The following is a 24,723-nucleotide window of genomic DNA, read 5'->3' as shown; positions in this document are numbered from 1 at the left end:
AACCCTAACCTAACCCTTTTTAAAAGACTGAACTTGGGTCTAATTTAGTTTTTACTTCTCTTAAAAGGGTTAGGGTTAGGGTTCGGGTTTGTATTCCCCTAAATACTCATTTGTATAAAGCGGCCATTTTGGTATGAGTTCTGGCTTGTTGCTTCTAGTGGTGATAATATTTGTACCGTGCGGTAAGGACGGTCAGCCCTCGATAAACTACTAGAAGGTTTTATTACTCAACAAATACCTTCTCGAAGTTTTGCCGCAACGTTCGTTAAACTCCTTTGAAATCACCCAACGAGATTGTACCAGTTAAGTCATTTATATCTCAATATGCACTGTGTAACTTTATAGTCAAATCACGTCAAATCGAAAATTATTTTTGCTAACCGGTCGAGATTTCCAAATGGCTCTTTAAAGTGGAGAGTGCACAATAAAGAAAATACATATCACAATTGGTCAGATTTAGAAACGTAACAATATTTTACCGTTTTTTTACAAGGGGTCAAATAAAATCCAATTCATATCTCATATTTAAAAAAAACCATTTATTGTTATAACCAGCATTTGATACTGGATGAGGGTTGGTTTAGATTTAAGTGGGTTTATATTCTTTATTTTTAGGAATCGTGCATGAAAGACAAAACTGCCAACGATGTTGAAATTCAGAATTTAATAAAAACTACAGTGCGAAAATTTATATTAGAAATAACAAAATAGCAAAACAATGATACAACACGTGTTTTTGTTTTGTTTTTGGATCATTTCAAATGGTATTTTTGAATAATCACTATAGTTGTAAATGCAGTAGTAATTTATTCTAAATTCAATATGAAAAGTTAAAATAAAATACACCAAATTCATTCAAATTCAAAATAACAAAATTCAAATTAAAGCCCTTATCGGTTCTGTTAGTAATTGCAGGAAAGCCACTGAAGAGCAAATGGATCCGAGAACATTGAACTGCACAGCCCATGGTCTTAATGACACAGATTGTGATATGAGGCTTCACTTATAGAAGAATTTTTAAAACAAAATTCTCTCTGTAAATCTAATTTCCAAACGTTGTAAACCTTGGCTGTATTTTCATATGCGGTAAATTATGCTTCGCGAAAGATATGAAGTTTTTACTTCTGTCAGAGATCGCGCCATTCAGACAAAGTCTGTCAATTATTTTGTTTGTACAAAGGTAACACCTGTCGCAGATTCTGATATTGGATAAAGTAGACGAGAAGACATTAGCCCACTTGAGGAGTGTAGATTCCTACTCCACATTATAAGCCACCACTAGGCTTGTTGATATTCTAAATCGTTGTAAAGTTACTTGACGATTCAATTAATCCAGCCAGAGACAAGTGAGTATTACAGAATCGAAAACTTGGCGTGGAGTTTCAGCCATTCCCCGTTGCTAGAGTTCTTATAGGATAATGTTCTTCGACTCGCATTCTCGTAACTTTTAAAACCTCTTCCTGATAACCTGTAGCTCGAGCGAATTTAATCACTGTGGATCTCTTCCCGGCGATTACTTTTTAAAAGGAACATATAAGGATTTGCAATGGACTATTAACAACGTATTTGTGATTTTGTTGAATGGAAGATGGTCATTAATATTACAATTGCGGGTGAATGAATGAGATCTACTTTTGATCCTCAACTACATAGGGTGTGTGGATATTAATCACTAACTCAAACTATTCACAGTTCGGTTATTTTTTTTATAATAAAATATATAAATGTTTATCTGAAATGAAATTTGAGAAATGTCGGTGACACGATTTTCGACCAGGGAGGAAAATTAAGAGCAGTTTTTACAAATGTCATGTTTGAGTTTTGCAAGTTATAAAAGTAATATATCTGTGAGCTGTCATTGTGTTCGACCAAGAGTTAATTTGGTAAATTGCTAGTGAGAATGTTACTCATACCATCATTATCACAGTTAACAATCCATTTATCATAGGTGATAATTACACAGGACAAACTTGCTCTCTATTATTTCACCCTCTTATCGCTAGCAGCACATCGGAAAACTGTGTTAAAACTTTCAAAACTTTTCGAGCGTGTTTTTTTTCTATCGTGGATGTACACTACTGTCTTATATTACAAATATCAGTGCGGTAACGTGGAAAACAGTGAATTTTTTTAAGAAAAAAAAGAATAATGTATAAAACTTTTATATCCAAATAAATCTATACGGTGATTTAAGAAATTTTAGAAATTAAGAATGGAGAAAGGTGAAAAGGAAACGCTAGAATTAAATGATTATTACAATCACCAGAACACACCCAACTCTAATGATGCAGCAAGCATCCCGAAAACCATAGAAACAAAAGTCACCGAAGAACCGCCGAGAGAATCATGGAGCGGAAAAACAGAGTTTGTTCTGTCATGTGTTGGACAATGTATTGGAATGGGAAATGTCTGGCGGTTTCCTTATCTTTGTTACAGGAATGGCGGAGGTTAGTATATTTTTTGTGCCCACAGTTTAATAGGGTTTTATATTTTCGCCACCCATGTCTATGAACTCATCACATTTCATAATAAATATGTTGCCGAGCAAATATAATGGTTTAATTGTATCATTACGCGGTTATTTACAACGTTATGTTGCAGTGGAAAATTAGTAAATTACCTTGCTTTAAATTTTTGGTAAGCGTAAAGATAGCATTGTTGTGTTTGGAGAAAGTAAAATATCAGACGATGTTCTCTTTATTTAGATCACTTCGTTATTTTAAGAACTTATAGAGTTGCACAGCATTTCATTTTCGGTGTAATCATTACAGATTGCAGCTTGTGGTGCTTTTAAGTATGAAATACTATTGAAAAGAAAGCAAAATGTTTCTTTGGTTTTCCCGTATGCGTTATTTCACAACATTAGAACTAATACCCAATAATTAAATGCTAAATTCTGAAATGAAGAGTGGGCCAACAATCTATATGTATTAAATGTGGAGCGACATCCACTTTTGATACTATAGTGTTACTGCACTTACCTCTCCCCTTAATACTACAGATCAATATTTATTTCATTAGCAATTAGCGCTGTCGACAATATTACTGTAAGGCAAATTATTTTATACAAAAAAAAACAGATTAAATTTGTAAATCTAACATACAGATAAAGAAATCTGGACGCGATATGGATAAAGCATATTGGTTGATTCTGAAGTACGAATTTTTGACCTTTAATTGTGACAGCGAAAAATAGATAGAAACTTAAAGGGCAATCTATGTTTTCACAAGGTACCCGTTGATAAATGTGTGGTTAAAGGAGCTAAGTCTCTAACTCAATATCATCCAAAGCCTTCGACATTGAAAACACGAATTTTGTCAATTTAAATCACCATAGATGTTAGGGTCTTACCGGGAAGAGATGGGTTTCTTATATTCAATGTTTAAGACAAAATAAACATTTTACCATTGGTAGACGAATTGTGTACCATGTTGCGTTTCAGTGCCGTCTGTAAAAAGGGACTCGAAGCACGAGACAAGACATAATCCACAAGTCATCATGTCAAACGGTGAGGACATATTCTTATCTGGAGAGGAAGCGCAATAAATACTATCGGTGTAGACTGGAATAACCAGACGTTAGAGATTGCCATTCGACTGAGACTTCTGGCGTATTTCGCCGACACATAATTGATTTAAAATGAGAGTAAAAACGAAAACGATTGAATGTAAATCAGTTTATATACATTCATATTACATTATTATATGTGTTGCGACCCAATGTGTCAATTTCTAGGTCCAAAATATTAGCGATTTAGCTCCTTTAAGCACATAGCTTGTCTGTTCAGCTCAAAATATCGAGTCCTTCTAAAGTGATTACTGGTTTTGATTAATGGTGTTAAGTAATTCATTTAAGCAATCGCACTGCTGATTTGAACCGGAGCTTGGTAATAACGACGTACCGCAAAACACTTCTGGATACGGCAGAGTTGTATTTCTGCTAAAATGTAGTACCGCTGAGCTTCCGATAGTTTTACAGGACTATTATTATAAAGATTTCGAAGAGTATTCCTTGCATAATTAACACGCTTAACTCACAGATATGTATCTGGCACTGTCCCTTAACCACACATGGCCACAATTTTACGACTAATAGACACGGAGCCACGAACGTGTATGTTATTTATATTCAAATACTCTAATTCTGGAATCAACGCAACTCGTTCAACATTTAATTTAAATACATGCCTTAACTTTGAAAAAGAGTTTATAATTTTGGGACTAACAGATTATGGGTCAGTTTTATTTAAATAATGTCTTTAAAGTTGGAGGAAACCGCAGGACCCGGAGTTTGGACAGGCGAGCCTAACCCTTGTCAACTACAAGCCTGAAATCGAAACCAAGCCACTGGGCTATGTACCTAAAGTGCACACGCTAGATCATTTGACCACCACCCCTTACAGGAATAGCGACCTTTTCTTTCTATGGGTTCATATACCATGTCTTTGATAATAAAAGCTGTTAAAGGTGGTACATATGAGACTTTATCAACGATTTAATGAAAACTGGTGGTATACGTTCTATGTCCTAAGACCCTTATAAATATGCATGCAGCTCGGAAATATGTAAATGTCCCAAGGGGTACGCGAGTGAAAAAAGGTTTGGAAACACTGTTTTAGATCACAAGGTCTGTCAGTGTGTTGTGGTTTCGATCCCAGAATCATATGTAACAAGATACAACTAATATAGAATCTCCTCTACCGAAGTGATTCTAAATAAACACGATTGGACAACACAGCTAAAGCTGCCGCGAAAATAAATTTCTATAGCTACTTAAAGTCGTCGATCCTGATCGTGATTATCACAGCTTAATTCACGCCAAATAGTTCCTAAATTGATTGTTTATATTTTAATTAATAAAACAAAACCAGAATTGAAAAAGTATATAATCTCCCGTCGTTATTATGGCAACCTTTATCCACAGGCTTTAGTTCTACCGTTACCACAACGCCTCTTTCCAAATATTCAGAAGCTAACACGTGCATTTAAGTGTGATTAAAATGATTAAGTAGCCTTATTAAACAATTAATACAATGCCATTTAGTAAATTTATTTTTTTAATGCTATAGTAACCTTTATGGATATACCATAACGTTATGACATCTGACATTATGAGAGAATGCTTATAAGGTAAATATAATTTTGATAATCCATGTAATTAGTTAATGGATGTCATTAAGTGATTGTTTTACTCTCAATCTACTTGACTTTTATATCGACCTAATAACTTTGGGTCATTTAATATGTCAATCCTCCAATTTTCTGTTGGTTAGAATAATATATTCTGATATCTCTTCGAATTTAAGACGCTCTTTCAATTTGAAGGAATGGGCTTTGATGTTTCTTCATTCTTAGCATACAAAAGACAAGGATGAACATCAAATTATGACCAGTAAGCCATATTCACATGGTGTTCCCCAAGGCAAGAATCTATTGTGGAGTGGATGGCACCACGGGGTTATACTGCTGTCGATATTAACATATTATCTGACAATAGTATTGACTAACACCAAAATGACCATTAATATTATATTTTCATCTTTCTCTTGATAACACCACTGTACCGATTGGAACCGCCATGGTATGATATAATAATGTAGAGCAGTATAGGCCATATTAATGTAATCTTATATATGAATATTTTTTTTAATGAATATCAACCAAAATGCACACGTGTTGCAAATGTCTAATGTATTCTTTTTTATAAATAATGTTTTTGATGAATAACAACCAAATGCTGGCGTGTTGTAAATATTCAATGTGTATTTATTTATGAATAACGTTTTTAATGTCGTAATGTCGCGTAAAATTATCGTATTGTCGGGTTAAAATGTCGTGGTGTCGTGTTGTCGGGTTGTTGTGGTGTTGTGATGTCGGGCTGTCGTGATATCGTGCACATAAAAGAATCCTTCACACTCACAGTTGAATATCGATGAAGAAATGTCACGGTTCATTGAAAATTTCCTTCATAGCACTCTGCCTATCTTCAATATCCCGATTAGTACAGAAAAGTAGGAAAATTGAATGAAATGAAATTGTGTCTAACGTTCTACTGTTCTGCTCTGACTGGGCTAATGAAGACGGGCATACGCTATACAGTGTACTGTACAGTTGAATTCCAACTGGCAGGGGGGCTTTTACGTGCTGGCTTATATGTACACGGAACCTCGATTTTTCGTCCCATCGAAACGACTATACCTTATCCCCTGCCAGACCCTCCGTCCTGTACCACTGTAAAGTGAAATCACGCCGGAAAATTCCCGATTAGCTTTCTCGGCCAACGCAGTGATCGAACACGAGACCTCAACGTTAGCGAGCCAACGTCTTACTCAATGAGTCACCTTGATTACCAGAAAAGTAGGACATTAAACCCCATTTCCGGAGTGATTCCTCTTTGACAGTGGTGCAGGGTGGGGGTGGGGGGCCTGGCAAGGGATAACACATAGTCGTTCGAATTGGGCGAAAAATCGAAGCCCCATTTACATATTGGCATACACGTAAAAGCACCCCTGGCAGTTGGAATTTAATACAAGAGTAGCCCGTATAGCGCCGCTATCCGGGTAAAGTTTGCCTCATAGTACACTGTATAGGGTACTCCCGTCTTCATTAACCCAGTCCGAGCAGAACGAAATGAAATTAAATGGAGTTTAACATCCTACTACTGTTCTGCTCAAACCGGGATAATGGAGACATACTTACACCGTTCAGTATGTTATGGGGGACATTTTGCCCGGACAGCGGCGCTACGGCCTACTCTTATATCGAATTCCAATTGCCAAGGGATCTTTACTCGGGACCTCGGTTTTGCGTACCATCCGAACGACTAGACAGCTGTCCTTGTCAGGCCCTCCTTCTTGCACCCATGACAAGGGAAAACCACGCCGGAAAATATTGATGAACTTTCTCGGCCAACATCGGGGGCGAACCCGCGACGTCCAGGCTAGCGAGCCAGCGTCTTACTCATTTAGCCACTGTGGCTCACGGAGCAGAACAGTTGAACGTTAAAACTCATTTCATTTCATTTTCCTATTTTTCCGAACCTATCGGACTATTGATATGACGGAAATTTCTAATGGACCGTGGAATTTCTTCATCGAATTTCAACTGTGAAGGATTCTTTTATGTGCACGCCAATGTGTACACAGAAGGTTTTTTTTTGTCCTATCTACAATACTAGACACTGTTCTTTCTCCTGCACTACCGACATGGAGAAACCGCGCTGCAAAATCCCGCGGAACATAATCATAGTATTGAGAGGAATATGGCCGATAACCCGACACCACGACAACCCGACATCACGACACCACGACAACCCGACTTCACGACATCACGACACCACGACATTTTAACTCGACAATACGACATTTTTACGCGACATTACGACATTTTTAATGTCATGGTGTTGGGTGTAAATGTCGTATATTGTCGGGTTAAAATGTCGTATATTGTCGGGTTAAAATGTCGTGATGTCGTGTTGTCGGGTTGTCGTAGTGTCGGGTTAAAATGTCGTGATGTCGGGTTGTCGCCTAATGAAGGGCGACACCACGACATCCCGACATGATACCAATCAGCCACCATAGTTCTTATTTATGAATACTGTTTTAATGTGTTCATATTTATTGATAAAGTTTTTAATGAATAACAACCAAAATGAGGCGTATAGCAAATATTAAAAATCGCAATGACCAAATTGGATTACATAGAATTTTCACAATACAGTTTTCACTTTTGATGTTAAATATCCTTGTCACAGTAGATTGGCTGTAAGCATGAGATGTTCAGGCTTTGCCATAGCGGTTGGACTAAGTAATGTTTACCCCTTAAACTATTGGCCTGGATTTTAATATTGTAATCAACTTTTATCATGATTACACCCTATAATGTAATTTCGCTATATTCTTCAAAAATCAGTATCTAACATTTCAGTTTTACTATCACCGGAATATATCGTTAACGATCGTCGTGCCAGTGGAACGTACTCCTGATGTTAATTAACTGATACTTAATTTCAGAAAATACTTCCAAACGCTAAAATGTATGGATATAAACTCCTTTAGAGTTCAGTAGAGCTTTGGAGTAGCGAAAAAAATGTCGATTTGTAATTTACAAAAATCGAATCATGTCAAACTGAAAACTTGAGAAAAATCAAAGACAAGTTAATTTTGCTTTAATTTGGGTAAACTGACATGAAACACGTTTAGGTTGTTTGAGGGCTTGTTGAGAGTAAAGGACATTTGCTACAGTGTAAAGGTTACATACCCAGTGGGTTAAAGCGGTAGTTCTGTGTAAGTTATAAACATGATGGTCATTGTACTACGACAGGCTATGTCTTCACATCAGAATTACATCAAATATTTGGAGATCTCGATCATATTGACTCTCGGTTCAACTTCTTTATGAACATTTCTGATTTACTGCTAGCTACATTGCAAATTACACTTAACGACGGAAGTTAGTGATTCCACGCTCCTCGATCACACACTAGCCAAGGGCCTATTGGATTATTTTAGTCTGGTCATAACGCAGACAACTCCGTTAAACCCATTTCCCACCACTCTTTAACGATTTCTCTCATACAGTCAGTAGTAAATATAGGCTAATCTCTTATATTAAATCTTAGGCAGTTGAGATCTTAAGTAGTTTTGTCAGTGATGCAGGACGGAGGGCCTCATAAGGACAGCTGTCTAGTCTTTCGGGTGGGACCAAACACCGAGATCCCGTGTATACATTGCGTACACGTAAAGGATCCCTTGGCAGATGGAATTCGATATAAAAGGCCATTTCCCTCATAGCACACTGCAAGGCGTATGCCCGTCTTCATTGGCCGAATCGGAGCAGAACAGTTGGACGTTAAACCCCATTTCATTTTCTTAAATAGTTTTTTATCGAGTGAATTAAATCTATTGTTGAATTTTATTCCCAATTATTTCTTGCTGAATATTATTCTGATAGGGCGAAAAATAAAGCCCCCGTGTACCGTTCCCATCGGTCGTGCAATATGGAGCATTGAGTATTCATATACAATAAAGTAAATATTATATTAAGTAAGCATATAAAGTAAATGTTATCTTATGTATATATGATGTACGCATTTACTAAAGTTAATTCTATATTAAGTACAATGAAGTAAATATTATATTATGTAAAATAAAGTAAATATTATATTATTTACGCACAATAAAGTAAATGTTATAAAAATTATGTAGTACAATAAAGTGAATATTATATTATGTACGCACAATAAGAGAGAGAGAAATGGGGTTTAACGTCCACTCGACACAAACTAGGTCATTTCGGGACTAAAATATGGTTTAATTTTATTTCAATAATTCGCTTGCGCGTAGGGGTCTTTAGCAGTGGGAGGAAACCGGAGGACCCGGAGAAAACCAACGAGGTTGGACAGGCGACCCTACTCCTTGTCACGTACAACCGGGGATTCGAAACCACGCCAGTTGACTCAATGACAGACTTTATGATACAGCGCGTGCGTGCTAACCATTCAGCCATCCACCCCCCCCGTACGCACAATAAACTAAATGTTATATTATATAGGTACAATAAAGTGAACGTTATTTTGTGTATACGCACAATGAAGTAAATGATATTTTATGCACGTAAAATAAATTAAATGTTATATTATGTAGGTACAATAAATTAAATGTTATTTTTATTATGTACAGTGTGATTGATATTATAGATATATATAAGCTGAAGCAATTAATGGTTCTATTATGTACAGTGTGATTGTTATTATAGATATATAAGCTGAAGCAATTAAATGTTACCTTATTACAGTGTGGTTGTAATTATAGATATATAAGATGAAGCAAATGTTATATCATGTACAGTGTGATTATAAATGTTATATTATCTACTATGTGATTTTAATTAGATATGAAAGATGAGTTAAAGAGGTTGTAATTAGTTATAATATACGCTAAATACCTTTTATGATGTAAAATGAGATATTCATTTTTAGAGTGTACAGATTCAAAACAATATTTTCATTAATGTTTAATATGTCTAGAAATTCACTGAAGCAATATTCACTAACAAAAGCAATATACTGCAAGATTCTTGATGTATCGCTCGGGAACCTTTTCGCGCTTTAGAATATCAATGCTTCTGGAAATATTTTAAAGAGACGATGAAAACAATATTAATAATATTTCAATATTTTATATTATTACAAAACAAATATGCAATGGCAAAAAAGAGTTTTGGAAACAAATATATTAACATCATTCAGGCCATGTAAAATAAGAAAGAGAACAATAATACGAAAAGGGAATGACAGGACCAGGATATGTATCCGGTAAAAATCATGTAGACGTGTTCGATTAATGAATAGGCACAGTGGACACGAGACACGTGCCTTGGGTCATATAATTCAGGAAGGGTAGTGCCAATCCAAACTACAAAACATTCTAAATTACTTGATAATATATACGTATATGTTTTACCTTTCATATAAAGATACATTCCCATAACAAAACTAACACAGTTATATGGGACAACAATCACTGGTTTATTATACACTAACACGACGTTTCGATAAGTATCCTCTTATCGTTATCAAGCACAATGACATTTAGTAAACTTGAGGGGCTATATATATATTGTAGAATGTGAAACCATACTTAATAATAATGATTAGAAGAATTCAAATTATTTAACAAACATATTTAACAACAAAGAACTAAAAAGCACCGCGTGATTACAAAGATAGATGAACATGAAACGTTAATTATGTTTATACAATGAAACCACACTGAATAGAAGACAGATGATTAGGGGGAATCCATACATTAGAATAGTATATTAACAAATAAGAACTTATAAATGCAAGGCTATTGACTCAAAATGTAAAGGATGAAACCACAACAACACTGATATAGCAAGATTTAATAATTTTTGATAACATGATCATATGCCCTAGAAATAAATAGTCCCAAATCTTTATTCAATTATGGAGAAAATCATCTAATGTTTATTGCTTCTTTTAATTTCCTAATTTTCCTATTATGTTGATTAGTAGCCAGAATTTCTAACACGTCCCAGTCTATTGTGTGTCTTGGATGGTCATTCAAGTGTTCAGCTATGACCGCTATGTTGGTTTGTTTTCTGAAATTCTTTTATCTACTGGTCTTTTGGTTTCCCCGATATAGGTCTTTTCACATGAACAGTTAATTTTGTAAACTGGCCCCTTTGGGTGCACGAGAATGGTTGATTGCAGTTTTCCATTGGCTTTTAAAATCTGTTTGAGGGATGTGGGGATAGAGAAAGAAGTGTCAATGTTGAATTTCTTTAGTAATCGGCTAATCTGGTAGGTGAGACTTCCATAGACTGGTAGGGAGATTCTACATCGAGCAAGCAAGTCCCTTGTCCGGGAACGTATCCAACACCACCGGAACACCAAACACCGTCAGTTATGTCAAATCTATGGATTACATCAGCTCTCAAAGACAAATTCACCAATGAAAATTTTAACTATATCCGTCACATTCCCACAACTACAAACCTATAGCCAATTCAGAAAGAATTAAACAATGCCACCTCAAGAAACTTGAACAGCTTAAGCAGAAAAAGACCACAAGTACCAGTGGAAGTACAACCACAACTACTGTGTACTGTGGAAGTACACAGAATTCCTCACCAAGACAGTAGTGAATCTAAGTAACAAAGAACTAAGTGAAGACCAGATCAATCAGCTATCTAAGGGCCATGATGACCTCATCGCCAATGTATAAAGGGCCTTCGACAACTGGCACCGGGTGGGAAAGTTGATTTTCTACGTCACCAAATAGCCAACTTGATATCCAAATCCCAAACCAAAAAGAATCCAAAGAACATCAGCAAAGGAGATAAGGAAGCAATCCAGGACCTGAAAGATGATAAATCCATAACCATAATTCCTGCCGATAAAGGGAAATCTACAGTTACAATGAACACCAATGACTATAACGTACAAGAAAATTAGGAAGAACCCGACCCCCCCCCCCCCCCTAGTTTGGCTTCGCCAGGTGGATTATACCTTTGTTGTCTTGGAAGAAAATGATGAACCTATGGCCCTATTGGATCACCTACCCCAGGATCAAATTCACCATAGAGACAGAGGAAGAAGAAACCTTACTATTTTTAGATGTCCACGTCCACAAACAAAACAGCAAAATGAAAAACGAAGGTTTACCGTAAACCCACCCGCACAGACCAGTACATTAATTATAACTCGAGCCATCCCCACTATATATTAAAGAGCCCCCATATCCACCTTAGTACGCAGAGACATTAACATATGAAAACCAAAAAACCTTGATGACGAATTAGACCACTTACGGCACGTTTTCTGCAACCTAAATAATTACCCCCCAACTATAGTCAACAGACAGACGAGAGGCCACGCTAAATAACAGCAGAGGCAACCAACAGAGGCAAGACAATTTACCTATCAGAATCTCCCTACCATTCTATGGAAGTCTCACCTACCAGATTAGCCGATTACTAAAGAAATTCAACATTAACACTTCTTTCTCTATCCCCATATCCCTCAAACAGATTTTAAAAGACAATGGAAAACTGCAACCAACCATTCCCGTGCAACCAAAAGGGACAGTTTACAAAATTAACTGTTCATGTGAAAAGACCTATATTGGGGAAACCAAAAGCCAGTAGATAAAATAATTTCAGAACACAAATCAACGGCCCCAGCCAACATAAAAGAAGCAATAAACATTAGAAGATTTTCTCCAGAATTGAATAAAGATTTGGGACTATTTATTCCTAGGGCATATGATCATGTTATCAAAAATTAATAAATCTTGCTATATCACATTCTTGTTGTGGTTTCATCCTTTACATTTTGAGTCAATAGCCTTGCATTTATAAGTTCTTATTTATTAATATACTATTCTAATGTATGGATTCCCCCTAATCACCTGTCGTCTATTCAGTGTGGTTTCGTTGTATAAACATAATTAACGTTTCATGTTCATCTATCTTTGTAATCACGCGGTGCTTTTTAGTTCTTTGTTGTTAAATATGCTTGTTAAATAATTTGAATTCTTCTAATCATTATTATTAAGTATGGCTTCACATTCTACAATATATATATAGACCCTCAAGTTTACTAAATGTCATTGTGCTTGATAACGATAAGAGGATACTTATCGAAACGTTGTGCTTGTGTAAAATAAACTAGTGATTGTTTGCCCATGTAACTGTGTTAGTTTTGTTATGCTTTCCAATCGCTAAATGCCACTAAAAGATTATACATTCCCATGAAAATATTTATAAGATAGTTATTTCCAATATATTTGGTATGCATCTTTGTATTCAAAACATGTGTGTCGGTTTTTAACGATTTTAGAGATCATAAATATAAAACGATAGGAACCTCTCAAAATGGCAGAGAGAGAGAGAAAGAGAGAGAGAGGGAGAGTTAACGTTCACTCGACAAAAACTAGGTCAATTCGGCATAAGCATATGGTTCAATTCTATTTCAATAACTCGTTTGCGCGTAGGTGTCTTTAACAGTGGGAGGAAACCGAGGAACCTGGAGATAAACCCAAAGGTTGGACAGGCGACCCTACATACAACCGGGGAATCGAAACCACGCCAGTTGACTCAATGACAGACCTTATAATGCAGCGCACACGCGTTAACAATTCGGCCATCCAATCCCCTCAAAATGGCAACCGAAAGGGAACTTGAGTGGTAGTAAGAACCACACTAATAAAAAATAGCATTACTGGAAACTTTTTTTCTGCACAAGACCCCACCTAATCCCGCGCGATGTAACTATTCCTCCTGCGCATCAAACTGCATTTTACCGCATTTGTCTTTATTTTTCAGGTGCTTTCTTAATCCCGTATTTTCTGACAGTGGTGTTTGTTGGTATTCCTATGTATTTCATGGAACTAGCCCTCGGTCAGTGGTCAAGTGTCGGTGGTCTTAGTGTGTGGAAAATTTGTCCGATATTTAAAGGTAAATCAACAAAGAAAGTGCTGTAATTTGTGAAAATCGTTATAGCTTATCTCATAAAAGATTTCAGCATAAAATACAATAGTTTTATGAGAATGAATATGCATTGAAAATAAATCTTCAAAAGTATACATAGCGAGACTGGTCTAGTCTGTTTAACTAGTGTGTATGCAAGACAGGGTATGCTTACTCTTTCTGGAACACCTGGTACTACTTTATTGTTGGGACAGCCGTCTACTTGAGGCCTTCCAGTGGTAAAGTCAACATAACAGCACAATAATTTGTCATTACGTATTTACGTATTTATAGGATGGTACTATACAAATTATAATAAATATTAATCAGTATTCAGATACTGTGAAACTAGTCCTATACCTGGTGTGTTGTTATTATGAATAGTCATAATAAGTAATTTTAGCAGTAAACCATCGCGACGCCAGCAGCACCATCACAACAAAATCAAATGCATATACCCAAACCAGTAGCCATTTTGATCTGCTAAAAAAACATAATTAACAGTAGCAATGTACATTACCCTAATTACGGATGTGTTGGCTCTACTACATCTCAAAAGTAAAGAGCAGGACTATCGTCGTGGATTCTTAGTGCAGGATGGGAAACGGAGATGTAGGTAAATCTTGTTTGCATGGCTCCGTTTGATAAAATAAAATCCGGTTTAAAGTCATGTGTTTCTGCGTGAATGGACTAAGGAATGTAGTGTTCTATGAAGGCGATGTTGCCCGGACATCCACGTTTCCACCTACTCTTCGCCGAATTCCAACTGTTAAGGGGTCTTTTAACTGTATGCCAAAATGTACACAGGACCTTGTTTTTCGTCCATCCACACGACTAGCCACTGTTCCATCCCAGCTCCCCTTGCCTACACCACTGACATGGGGAAACTGGTGGAAAAACTCGAGGACCGAACCCGGAAACACGTGGTTGATGAGCCAGGCACTCTTAATCACTGAAAATTTCGTTCATGGGGCCGGGGTGGGCGGGAGAATCTGTGGATTAACGAACTTCAACTGCAATCCGCTTCTTTCCTTTTTTCCAGGCGTCGGATTTGCTGCTACAATGGCTGCCTTTTGGTTGAATACTTACTACATAGTTGTTCTAGCATGGACTTTGTTCTATCTATTTAGTTCATTTACTGCTACTTTACCTTGGTCCACGTGTGAAAATCCATGGAACTCGCCACAGTGTTTGTCTGAATATGAACGATTCAAGTTTCCTTACACATGCTCAAATGATTCATACTCATTTGAGACTAACATTACATCAGCGGAAAACCTCACAAGTATTACCGAATTTACGAATCGGGGTTTCAAATGTGTCCAGTTGTATGAAAGCGAACAGTTTATTTCTCCTGTCAAAGAGTTCTGGGAGTAAGTATAAAATTTCCATTTTAAAAAGTGTACAGAAGAAAACAATAATAAGATTTTAAAAAATTTTCATGGTATGTATTCTGTAATAAATATACATCTACTCGGATGTGAGACAGTCTCAATTTTAATAAATTACGAAACTAAATTAATGAGAATTTTCATTTTAGAACGACCATTATCACTAGTTTTCTGGAAACAAAATTTCAGTAAATAACCAAAGCCCATTTTTGGTGGATTATGTATCTCCAATTTGTTTAGTGTGGCAGCCGGCCAATAAAACAATTCTTAACTTACTTAAAACAATACGGGCTACAGTGTTAAGTTGATAGTAATTAAGACAATTAAAACAAAATTTGTAGATTAAATAGTTGAAATGACCTTGATGTTAGCTGACATTAAATGAAATGAAATGAAATGGGGTTTAACGTCCTACTGTTCTGCTCCTATGCTGGGCTAATGAAGACGGGTTTACGCCATACAGTGTGCTATGAGGGAAATTTTGCCCGGGCAGCGGCACTATCGCCTACTCTTATATCGAAATCCAACTGCCAAGGGATCTTTTACGTGCATTCTAATGTATACACGGGACCTCGGTTTTTCGTCTCATCCGAAGGACTAGACAGCTGTCCTTGTCAGGCCCTCCGTCCTGCATCACTGACAGCTGACATTAATCAATCATGTTTGACAAGATGGCGTGTTATTGCTTGGATATTTCAGACGTAACGTGTTGCAAATAAGTTCTGGCATTGACGAACCTGGTGATGTCCGATGGCAGTTGGCACTGACCTTGTTAACTGTGTGGATCCTGTGTTATTTCTGTATTTGGAAAGGAGTACAGTGGACGGGCAAGGTATAAATGGTGTAATATTTCAAATAAAGGTTTCACTCCGCTAATACTAATAAAATAAGCTCCTGAGTATTACCGGCAGAAATCTTATTGATGTTTCTGTGCCTTCAACAAATCGGTGTAAAAACCTTAAACATACATTATGCAAGAACTAAATCTGTCTATTGCAGGTCTTTCTTTAGGCCTGAAATGTTATCTAAATTATTACTTTTATAGACATTAATTAACCTATCCAGACCATAATCAACTCTAGATGGCATCGCTAGCCTGCGATGTTTAGTGGATTATGAGCCGATTTACTGCATAACTTTCCTTCACGATTTAACGATTTAGTAATGATGATCGAGGCTAGGTTGAAATTTCAATCGCTTAGTTCTCGGTTCATAGTGAATCAATTTGAATGAAATTTTCAGCAAATTGCCTTTACATTTTCTAGTTTTTAATTATTATAGTGAGAACTGCCAACTCCTTATCGAATCTCCCATAATGTATCTTTAAACATTAAAGCAAACCTCCGGAAGATATTGAAGACCAAGGGTCAATCGAAAGTGTTACAACCCAAGCGTATTTTAGACCGAAGTTTACCTGAAACTGGAAGGATATGTAACAATTTTGATATGACTACATGTTGATGTGATCGTAGATTGTCGTCGCCTCTTGTCCGTCGGTTCGTCTGACGAAACCCACTTCCACCCCCTCTACAGAATTAAGTTCTACACCCATTTTGATAAAATATTCTGGAATAATTAGTAATGAGGCTTACGCTAAAAGTAGTTCTTGAGTTGTGTCCATTGACTGTTGAAAACGTACATTACTGTACCGTACTGGCTTGAGGGCGTTCCGATCTCCACGTATTTTCAGGAATTGTCCGTATTGATTTGCAAAAGTAATTCTCAATTTATAACCCTTGACGTATAAGATTGATAAAGGTACATTACGTGTTCGTTCTCTCTCTATACAGTTTCATTCCTCACTGATATTCATCAAAACTTTAAGATTAGTTAGTATTGGGATAAAGATGGTCGCTTTTATGATCTCAAAAGACTATTACGATTCAGTTCTTGTTCGATTTTCAGCATTTTTTCAGGAATAGGTAGAACTGCTAGATGATTGTTAAAACATTTTAGTGGTTTTCACAAACGTACTTCCATAATTATTTCTCCTTAAGCTTGATGATTGAAGCGCATTGCCCAATTTTCATTGCTATCGTTATTTACAGTACATGACCGTATAATCTCATTAAACTGACGGGAAATAATCATGAGACTAAGATTCTTATAGCATGGACAACAAAGCTGCTGATGGGTGTATGTTACCTTACCTGTCAAGCTTTGTGTATTTATAGGTTGTGTACGTAACAGCTCTATTTCCTTACTTTTTACTATTCTGTTTGTTAATACGAGGTGTCACATTACCAGGTGCACTGGAGGGAATCAAATTCTACATTGTACCAGATATGTCCAGACTTTTAGATTCGAAGGTAAGATAAACCCATTGCTCTTCTGTATTCACTATTAAGTACTGCAGTATATTCAGTACTCCTCATTACATCTGATATTTGTTGTTTATCCAAGTTTGTTTCGTAACTTCAACATCGATCTGCATTGTTAGACACGCTTCACTTACTAACGTAAAGACCAACGTCAACGTCTTTTATTATTACTGTGCATATCCTTTGCTGTAGTCAAACCTCGTGGGTTTTCTCCGGGTCCTCCGGTTTCCTCCCACTGCTAAAGACCCCTTCGCGCAAGCGAATTATTGAAATAAAATTAAAAACCATATGTTAGTCCCGAAATGGCCTAGTTTGTGTCGAATGGACGTTAAACCCCATTTTTCTCTCTCTCTCTTCTTTGTCGTAGCCGACTGATATAAAGATGTATGATGTCTACATATTACCTTTTTAACGAGAACAGCTACGACAAAGTAGACTCGTTTATTCTTTTTTGACAACAACGAATACGATGGACAAAATAGCAACACTTGTGTTTATGCTATCTGGCTGCAACTTTTATCAAATGCCTCAATCCACCAGTTAAAACGACCTATGATTCGATCCAGGTGTTGACCGAGAAAGGTCCAGTCTGTTTTAAAATTTCCAGTGGTGCAGGACAGGATGAAAAGCCTAGATCCACCTGTATACCCAATACTAACACAATAATTGTTAGTACTGGGTGAAATTAGGAAGATAACTGAAATTTGGAAACATTGGCCATCACATCTGTCTTACATTTTTTGCAAGTTTTATTTTACGAAACTTGTAAAAGCGATAGGAAATTGCGAGCAGTACTTTATTCTTGACCACGTCGCGATCTACGGAGATATAAATTCTATTAAACAAAAAGATGCCCCACCATACCAATTTCAACATAAGACAATCACAGTATGATCTTTGACCTTTAACGCTATTATGTCCAGCCAAAATTCGTTGTATTCGAAGCGGAGATGGTTTGAATGATTAGGACTAAGGACGGGGGAGCACGGTAGAATATAAAATAATATGTTCTCTTTTTAGTGTTGGTTGGATGCAGCGTCACAAGTGCTATTTTCCTATGGCTTAGGTTTGGGTTCTCTAATTGCACTAGGAAGCTATAATAAATACCATAATAATATATACAAGTGAGTCTTTATACACCGTCTAGATGTTGTCCTGCAATTAAGGGTGAATAAAAATCTATTGATATTATATGTTGATTTATGTAAAAGTATACGGGAAGTTGTAAGCAATGGGGATGAGAAATGACATCTAAAAGGCCATATTCCGTCAATTTGCAAAATGGTTTACCACAAGACCCCGTTTTGGGACCTCTGTTCTTACTCTTTTTCTTTACAGACGGTCTGGTCGAAAACAAGAACAATCTCGTATATCACTTTAATTGTATCTGTTACAGGATGCATTCTGATTTGAATGATCACAAGAGTTCCATCATCGTGGTCGTGTTTAGAAGACTATATATTTGTTTGTATTTCAGGGACGCTGTTTTTATTTCTATATTAAACAGTTGTACAAGTATTTTTGCTGGTTTTGTTATTTTCTCTGTGGTTGGATTCATGGCCCAGGAACAGGGTAAACCTGTTAGTTCGGTTGCTGCTAGTGGTAGGTCAACTGACTACATTCTTTTATTTGTTAAAGGGAAGTTATCAAACGTGCAAAATATTGATTTTAATCAAATGTCATGGATGATCTAGCATTTCTGAATTATATGCAGATATATTTCAGAAAAAATATACAGCGCTTTGAAACCACAAAAATTATAGCATTGTTTTATTGCTTATATACATTAGTAAAATTCTAGCAAAAATAATCTTAACTAATAACCAGAACCCACTTTCCTGGGGGTCAGTGACGAGGTCATTTAATCAAATGTCTATATGTATTTTATATTGTGTTATAGGACCAGGGTTGGCTTTCCTTGCTTACCCATCAGCCGTAATTCAGCTGCCCATTTCACCATTATGGGCAATTTGCTTCTTCTTGATGATGTTAATGCTGGGCTTGGACAGTCAGGTTAGTATAAGATACCAACCAATGATTATTGATATAAAGTGACATGGCCACCTGTATAATGCAAACTTTATGAATGCATTGGCTGAAAACCCATTCAAAAAAAAAGATATATATCAATAGTAACGGCGGCCATTTATAGATTTACCGTTTGCCCCGGTTTCCATTGATTTCATACCGCCATGGTTATGTGTTTTAGACAGTAATAATAATTCTGCCATTCTTCGAGAAACTTTTTATTCTTGGATGAACAATAACAACAATCATTACATATCAGCTAGGGTCATTCTATTTCAAAAACATGTATCGGAAGCTTAAAATTCAATAAACCACCAGTTTTCTATATTGTAGTTTGTAACTATGGAAGGATTTTTCACAGCTATAATAGACGAATTTCCACGTATTCTGAGACCCTATAGAGAAATATTTATAGCTTCTGTCTGTTTTCTTTCCTACTTGATTGGTTTGTCAATGGTGACACACGTAAGTATTGAACAATTCACAAAACGCAAATAATTCTTCCATGCTGGGTAGTAGATGATTATATTAATTCAAGTCCATTTGTATGATTTTTTTACAGTATCAGCATTGAATGATTACATGATAAATACTGAATGACCTACTGAAATAGACCCATTGCCATACATGTGACCTGTTATAAATATATAGGTATATAAATGTTGCAGATAATGTAAATTTTGTTATTATCAACTGAAATCCTTATTGTAATGTTATTTATATTTTAGGGTGGAATGTACATGTTTCAAATATTTGATAACTATGCTGCCAGTGGTATCTGTTTGTTACTTCTGATATTTTTCGAGTGTATAGCCGTTTCCTGGGGTTACGGTAACTAGATTTTATAAATTTAACGGTAGATGGCTTACCTTTCATGTTAGTATAGTCTAGGGGCGGGCGAGTGGTGGTGGTGTGAACAGTTAGCATAGGATTTTTTAAGGAATGGGTCGGGAGAATGTTGTCAGCATTACAAGAATAGTAAACCGAAACTGTGTAATGGACGTGGCGGGTGTATGAGCTATCTTAAACTCCATACTTATTGTGACTCCCATGTTGGCTCAAATACGGCATCTTGGATTTCTTTCCAGAATCCAAACTGTATAAACTCTTTATCTTTATGTTGTCCAAGATGTATTCTTGTAAACCACATTTGTTTACCGAGGTTATAGTATCAGGGTTTCAACGTCATTATGAAAATTACAGCGGGTGCTTAACTTATGGCATTGTGTACAATAGAGACAAATTTGATTATTCATATTGAACAAATCAGGAGACGAGTGGCAGACGATAGACAGAACAGATTTTAGTTAATATATATATTATAGAGATTTTAGAACAGATTTTAATTAATATATATATTACAGAGACCAGCAGAAGAAATTCAGTTATTTTTATTTCAAAATGCAATATGTTTTTTTGCAGGTGTAAATCGTTTCTATGAGAATCTGAAAGATATGTTTGGCTTTTATCCATCTTATTTTTGGAAGATTTGTTGGGTGGTTACAACACCGGCCATTTGTTTTGTAAGATTTAAATTTGTATTGATTTGAAATTGGTTCAAATTCTTTAATTTATGTAACATATATTAGAAATAAATAAAAAATCAGATAAAATGTAGGGTTTCTGCACTAACAGAGCAAACAAGGACATCGGGCTATGGTCTATTCTTGTTTAAAGCTGTCTGGGGATATATATTATAACGTGCTGATAGAGATAACAAGAGACTTTGGGGTATTTTTTGTCCCATCTAATCGGCTCATTACCAGGACAATGCAACTGAAATAAACTATTATAAAGAAACTCTTATTCTAAATTACATTCCATATCCTAGGATCATTTGCCTTGTTTTCTGAAAACTCTACAGATCAGAGTCATTAACGAATTATGTTTTCAAATTCATTCTATCATGAGAATGGACAAGAATGGGGTTTAATGTTTGGCCAATACAATAATTCGGCCATTTTGAGACTAATACATTTACTATGATCTGATGTTTACTACCAGACAGAAGAATTGTGCGGGGACAATGGATTTCCGCCTACTCCCGTATTTTTAAAACTTTGTGAGATTGTTCGTTAAAGCATGTGGAATTGCCGTGTCGAAATTGAGAATTTTCTACCACGCCCGTGGGATTATCTTACCAGCATTAGTTTTACAGAAATGTCGATGGAATATTCTAAAACGTGGTCTGTTTGTTTGTTAGAAGAGAAGATCGCAACGTTATCTCAGTTTTTATGATTGTACTATTAAAGCCACTATTATTGGTGGAATTTTTAATACTGAGTTTTGTGGGGGTGGGGGTACTGCCGGGGATGTATATGGAGCTTGTCAAGCCGTCGTATGGGTTAAAAGTGTGTAATTATATCACTGTTTATATATTACGTAAATATTATTCACCTGTTTGTTTCAGGGCGTCGCTGTAGCCCGAATTGTTACATTTAAACCGTTTACCTACGATTCCTATGAATTTCCTACATGGGCACATTGTTTTGGTGGTGTTCTAGCATTTTCATCCATTGGCATCATACCTATCTTTATGATTATCACGTTTTTTACAACTGGGGGCTCTTTTAGTCGAGTAAGTAAAAATCACATTAACATTTGTTTTCTAGATATAATCGATGGGGGATTTATTATTTACCCTTCGACTGTGGTCAGCAAGTTTAGAGTGTACAAATTTCGATATAACATCGGTAGGCTACCAATTACCAAATAATAAAATGAATGGACAAAATATAGAGTTACTGTTTTAGGCTATCCGCTAGACATTGACAAATATGGTAGGGTAAGTTCAAGAGAAATGGGGTTTGACGTCCCACTCTTCTGCACCAACTTCCAAAAAGGAACCACGCCGGAAATCAGGATGAACTTTCTCGGTTAATACCAGGATCTACACAGGACCTTCGGAGTAGCGAGTCGATGTTTTACTCACTGAGCCACGATGGCCCTCCTCAAGCTTTGAGTGCTTGCTTGAATGCCCAGGTTTGCAAACAGGAACTGACACTGTGTGGCGGGATCAATTCACGTAGTCTGATATATACGTTTGTTTTTATAAGGTATAGAATGAATATAAACAAGGGAACGTACGGACTATTTCTATTTTTCTTTCGTGTTCTCTTATCTAGTGGCAGTCAATTCTTTTTATGAATTGTCAGATATCCTCTCATAGTCTCACACAACAACTTTTGGTCTTGGAAGGAATTATTAGTGAGCAGAAATTCGCTCTGTTATCACTCGTCACTTCAGTTAGTTATATAGCGGGATGACTCGTGTTTTCTTTTGGCGTTCGCCACTTCCGATTCAGGAAACCTGTATTACTCAGCTATCGTAGCAATGATCTCTATGTTAAAATTATATTTGGAACGTGTTTAATTAGTTCTATCACATAATGTGATAATGACTGACACCAATATTGTCCTTTAATGCTCGCAATGTCTGTGTATATTGTGCGTCACGAAGTACGTGTACTTATTGTGAATTTGATGACATAATTTTCATGATACTTTCCTTCAACGTTGTATTTGTTTTGTATTTTGCAGCGAGTAAAAGTTTTGTTTAGGCCAGATTTGCCCGCTACAAGAAATACTCCTGGCCCACCTCCACCTTATTCCGTAATTCCTCCATTTAGTACTCCAGATGGCGTAGCGAGAGTATAGACCAGGAAGTGACAAATCGGTCGTATTTGATGTTTAGTTTAGACTTTAATTACACACGTGGGTGTATTATTTCCATTGTATTCAAATTGAGTGGAATTTTAGCCAAAAAGGCTGGAGAAACAGTAAAACGTATTGATGAAAAGAAAGCTAAATCAAGAAACTGTCGTTGCAGATTGTATGCTACCACTGAAGAAATGGTTAACGTTCTGCTACTTCTGTACAGATTTGTGCATTATATTTGCTTTTTTTTTTTAATTTTTACGACAAAAATATTTGAATATGTAACGGCTGTATTTCTTTTCAAATGTGTATGGTAAACAGATTTGTGCATTATATTTGCTTTTTTGGTAATTTTTACGACAAAAATATTTGAATTTATAACGGCTGTATTTCTTTTAAATGTATATTGTGAACAATCGTAATCTATTAAATGTATGTAAATTAGAATCAAGCTGGAAATATACGCTATCCCAGATTTGACAATGTTTTCATTTTTATACTCAACGTTTGTTGATATTTATGTATTTGTATATTGTTATTTACCATTATTTATATATCAGTTTCCACACTAATTATTCACCAATGGTCAATCGAACTACGTCGGAGTTTTCATGTGTGCAATGCCTTTTCAATAATGGCGTATTGCAATTCAGATCACATAATTAAAATATTGTCTGTGGCTCGGTGATAACTTATTACCCAGACCTATTAATATCCACGCACATAACTCTCAACAAATTGCTCCGTTTGAAATTTTAACTAAGTTGCAGACGATTCTGCGAGTAATGTTTAACGGAATTCCCAAGAATACCATGACAAGGGCGTGTCCAGCAACGGGGGTCTGGCATGGAGACAGTGTAAACTTGTGCGCGAGGTTTTGGTGATTGCACGATAATTTTCTAAACCAGAAGCTCCGGGACAATATTTCTGCTCATTTAGGTACTTTTGTCGAGCTAAAAATTGAGATTAGGCAGGAATTTTATTAAGGGTTAGGAATTTTCAGTCCCGTCTTCACCATTGAGCTTTTCTATTTGAAGTATTATCTTATTTATACCTGTAATATTATTTGTTGATGTATATGATTATACTAATTATGATTATTAAGATTATTACAACATGTAAATGTTTTGACAGTGTACAACTTTCAAATGTTATAGAATAGGGTTATCTATGTTAGTTATAGTTTGCTCAGTCTTGTAGAAAATAAAACTACTACATTTAAATAAGGACATTCCTTTCATTAAGATCCAACCTGGAATTGGTAGTGATGGCAAGAATAATTTTTCCAGTGAATAATTAAGGAAACATAACGGTTCTTCAGACAATGATGCC

General features: G+C 36.1%; 1 protein-coding gene across 1 annotated transcript; it reads left to right on the top strand.

The window, feature by feature from the left end:
* Nucleotides 1–1,328: 1,328 nt before the first annotated feature.
* Nucleotides 1,329–24,681, top strand: LOC126827825 (sodium- and chloride-dependent GABA transporter 1). The gene is made up of 13 exons (XM_050557395.2): nucleotides 1,329–2,447; nucleotides 13,852–13,983; nucleotides 15,038–15,368; nucleotides 16,086–16,218; nucleotides 17,561–17,695; nucleotides 18,728–18,831; nucleotides 19,185–19,309; nucleotides 19,608–19,720; nucleotides 20,069–20,200; nucleotides 20,464–20,566; nucleotides 21,158–21,258; nucleotides 22,146–22,313; nucleotides 23,275–24,681. The coding sequence occupies exons 1-13, from the start codon at nucleotides 2,213–2,215 to the stop codon at nucleotides 23,389–23,391; spliced, it is 1,929 nt and encodes a 642-aa protein (XP_050413352.1). The 5' UTR covers nucleotides 1,329–2,212; the 3' UTR covers nucleotides 23,392–24,681.
* Nucleotides 24,682–24,723: the final 42 nt, after the last annotated feature.

Source organism: Patella vulgata, chromosome 7, assembly GCF_932274485.2.
Source record: "Patella vulgata chromosome 7, xgPatVulg1.2, whole genome shotgun sequence".
Classification (NCBI taxonomy): Eukaryota; Metazoa; Mollusca; class Gastropoda; family Patellidae; genus Patella; species Patella vulgata.
This window is presented reverse-complemented; position numbering and strand designations above follow the sequence as displayed.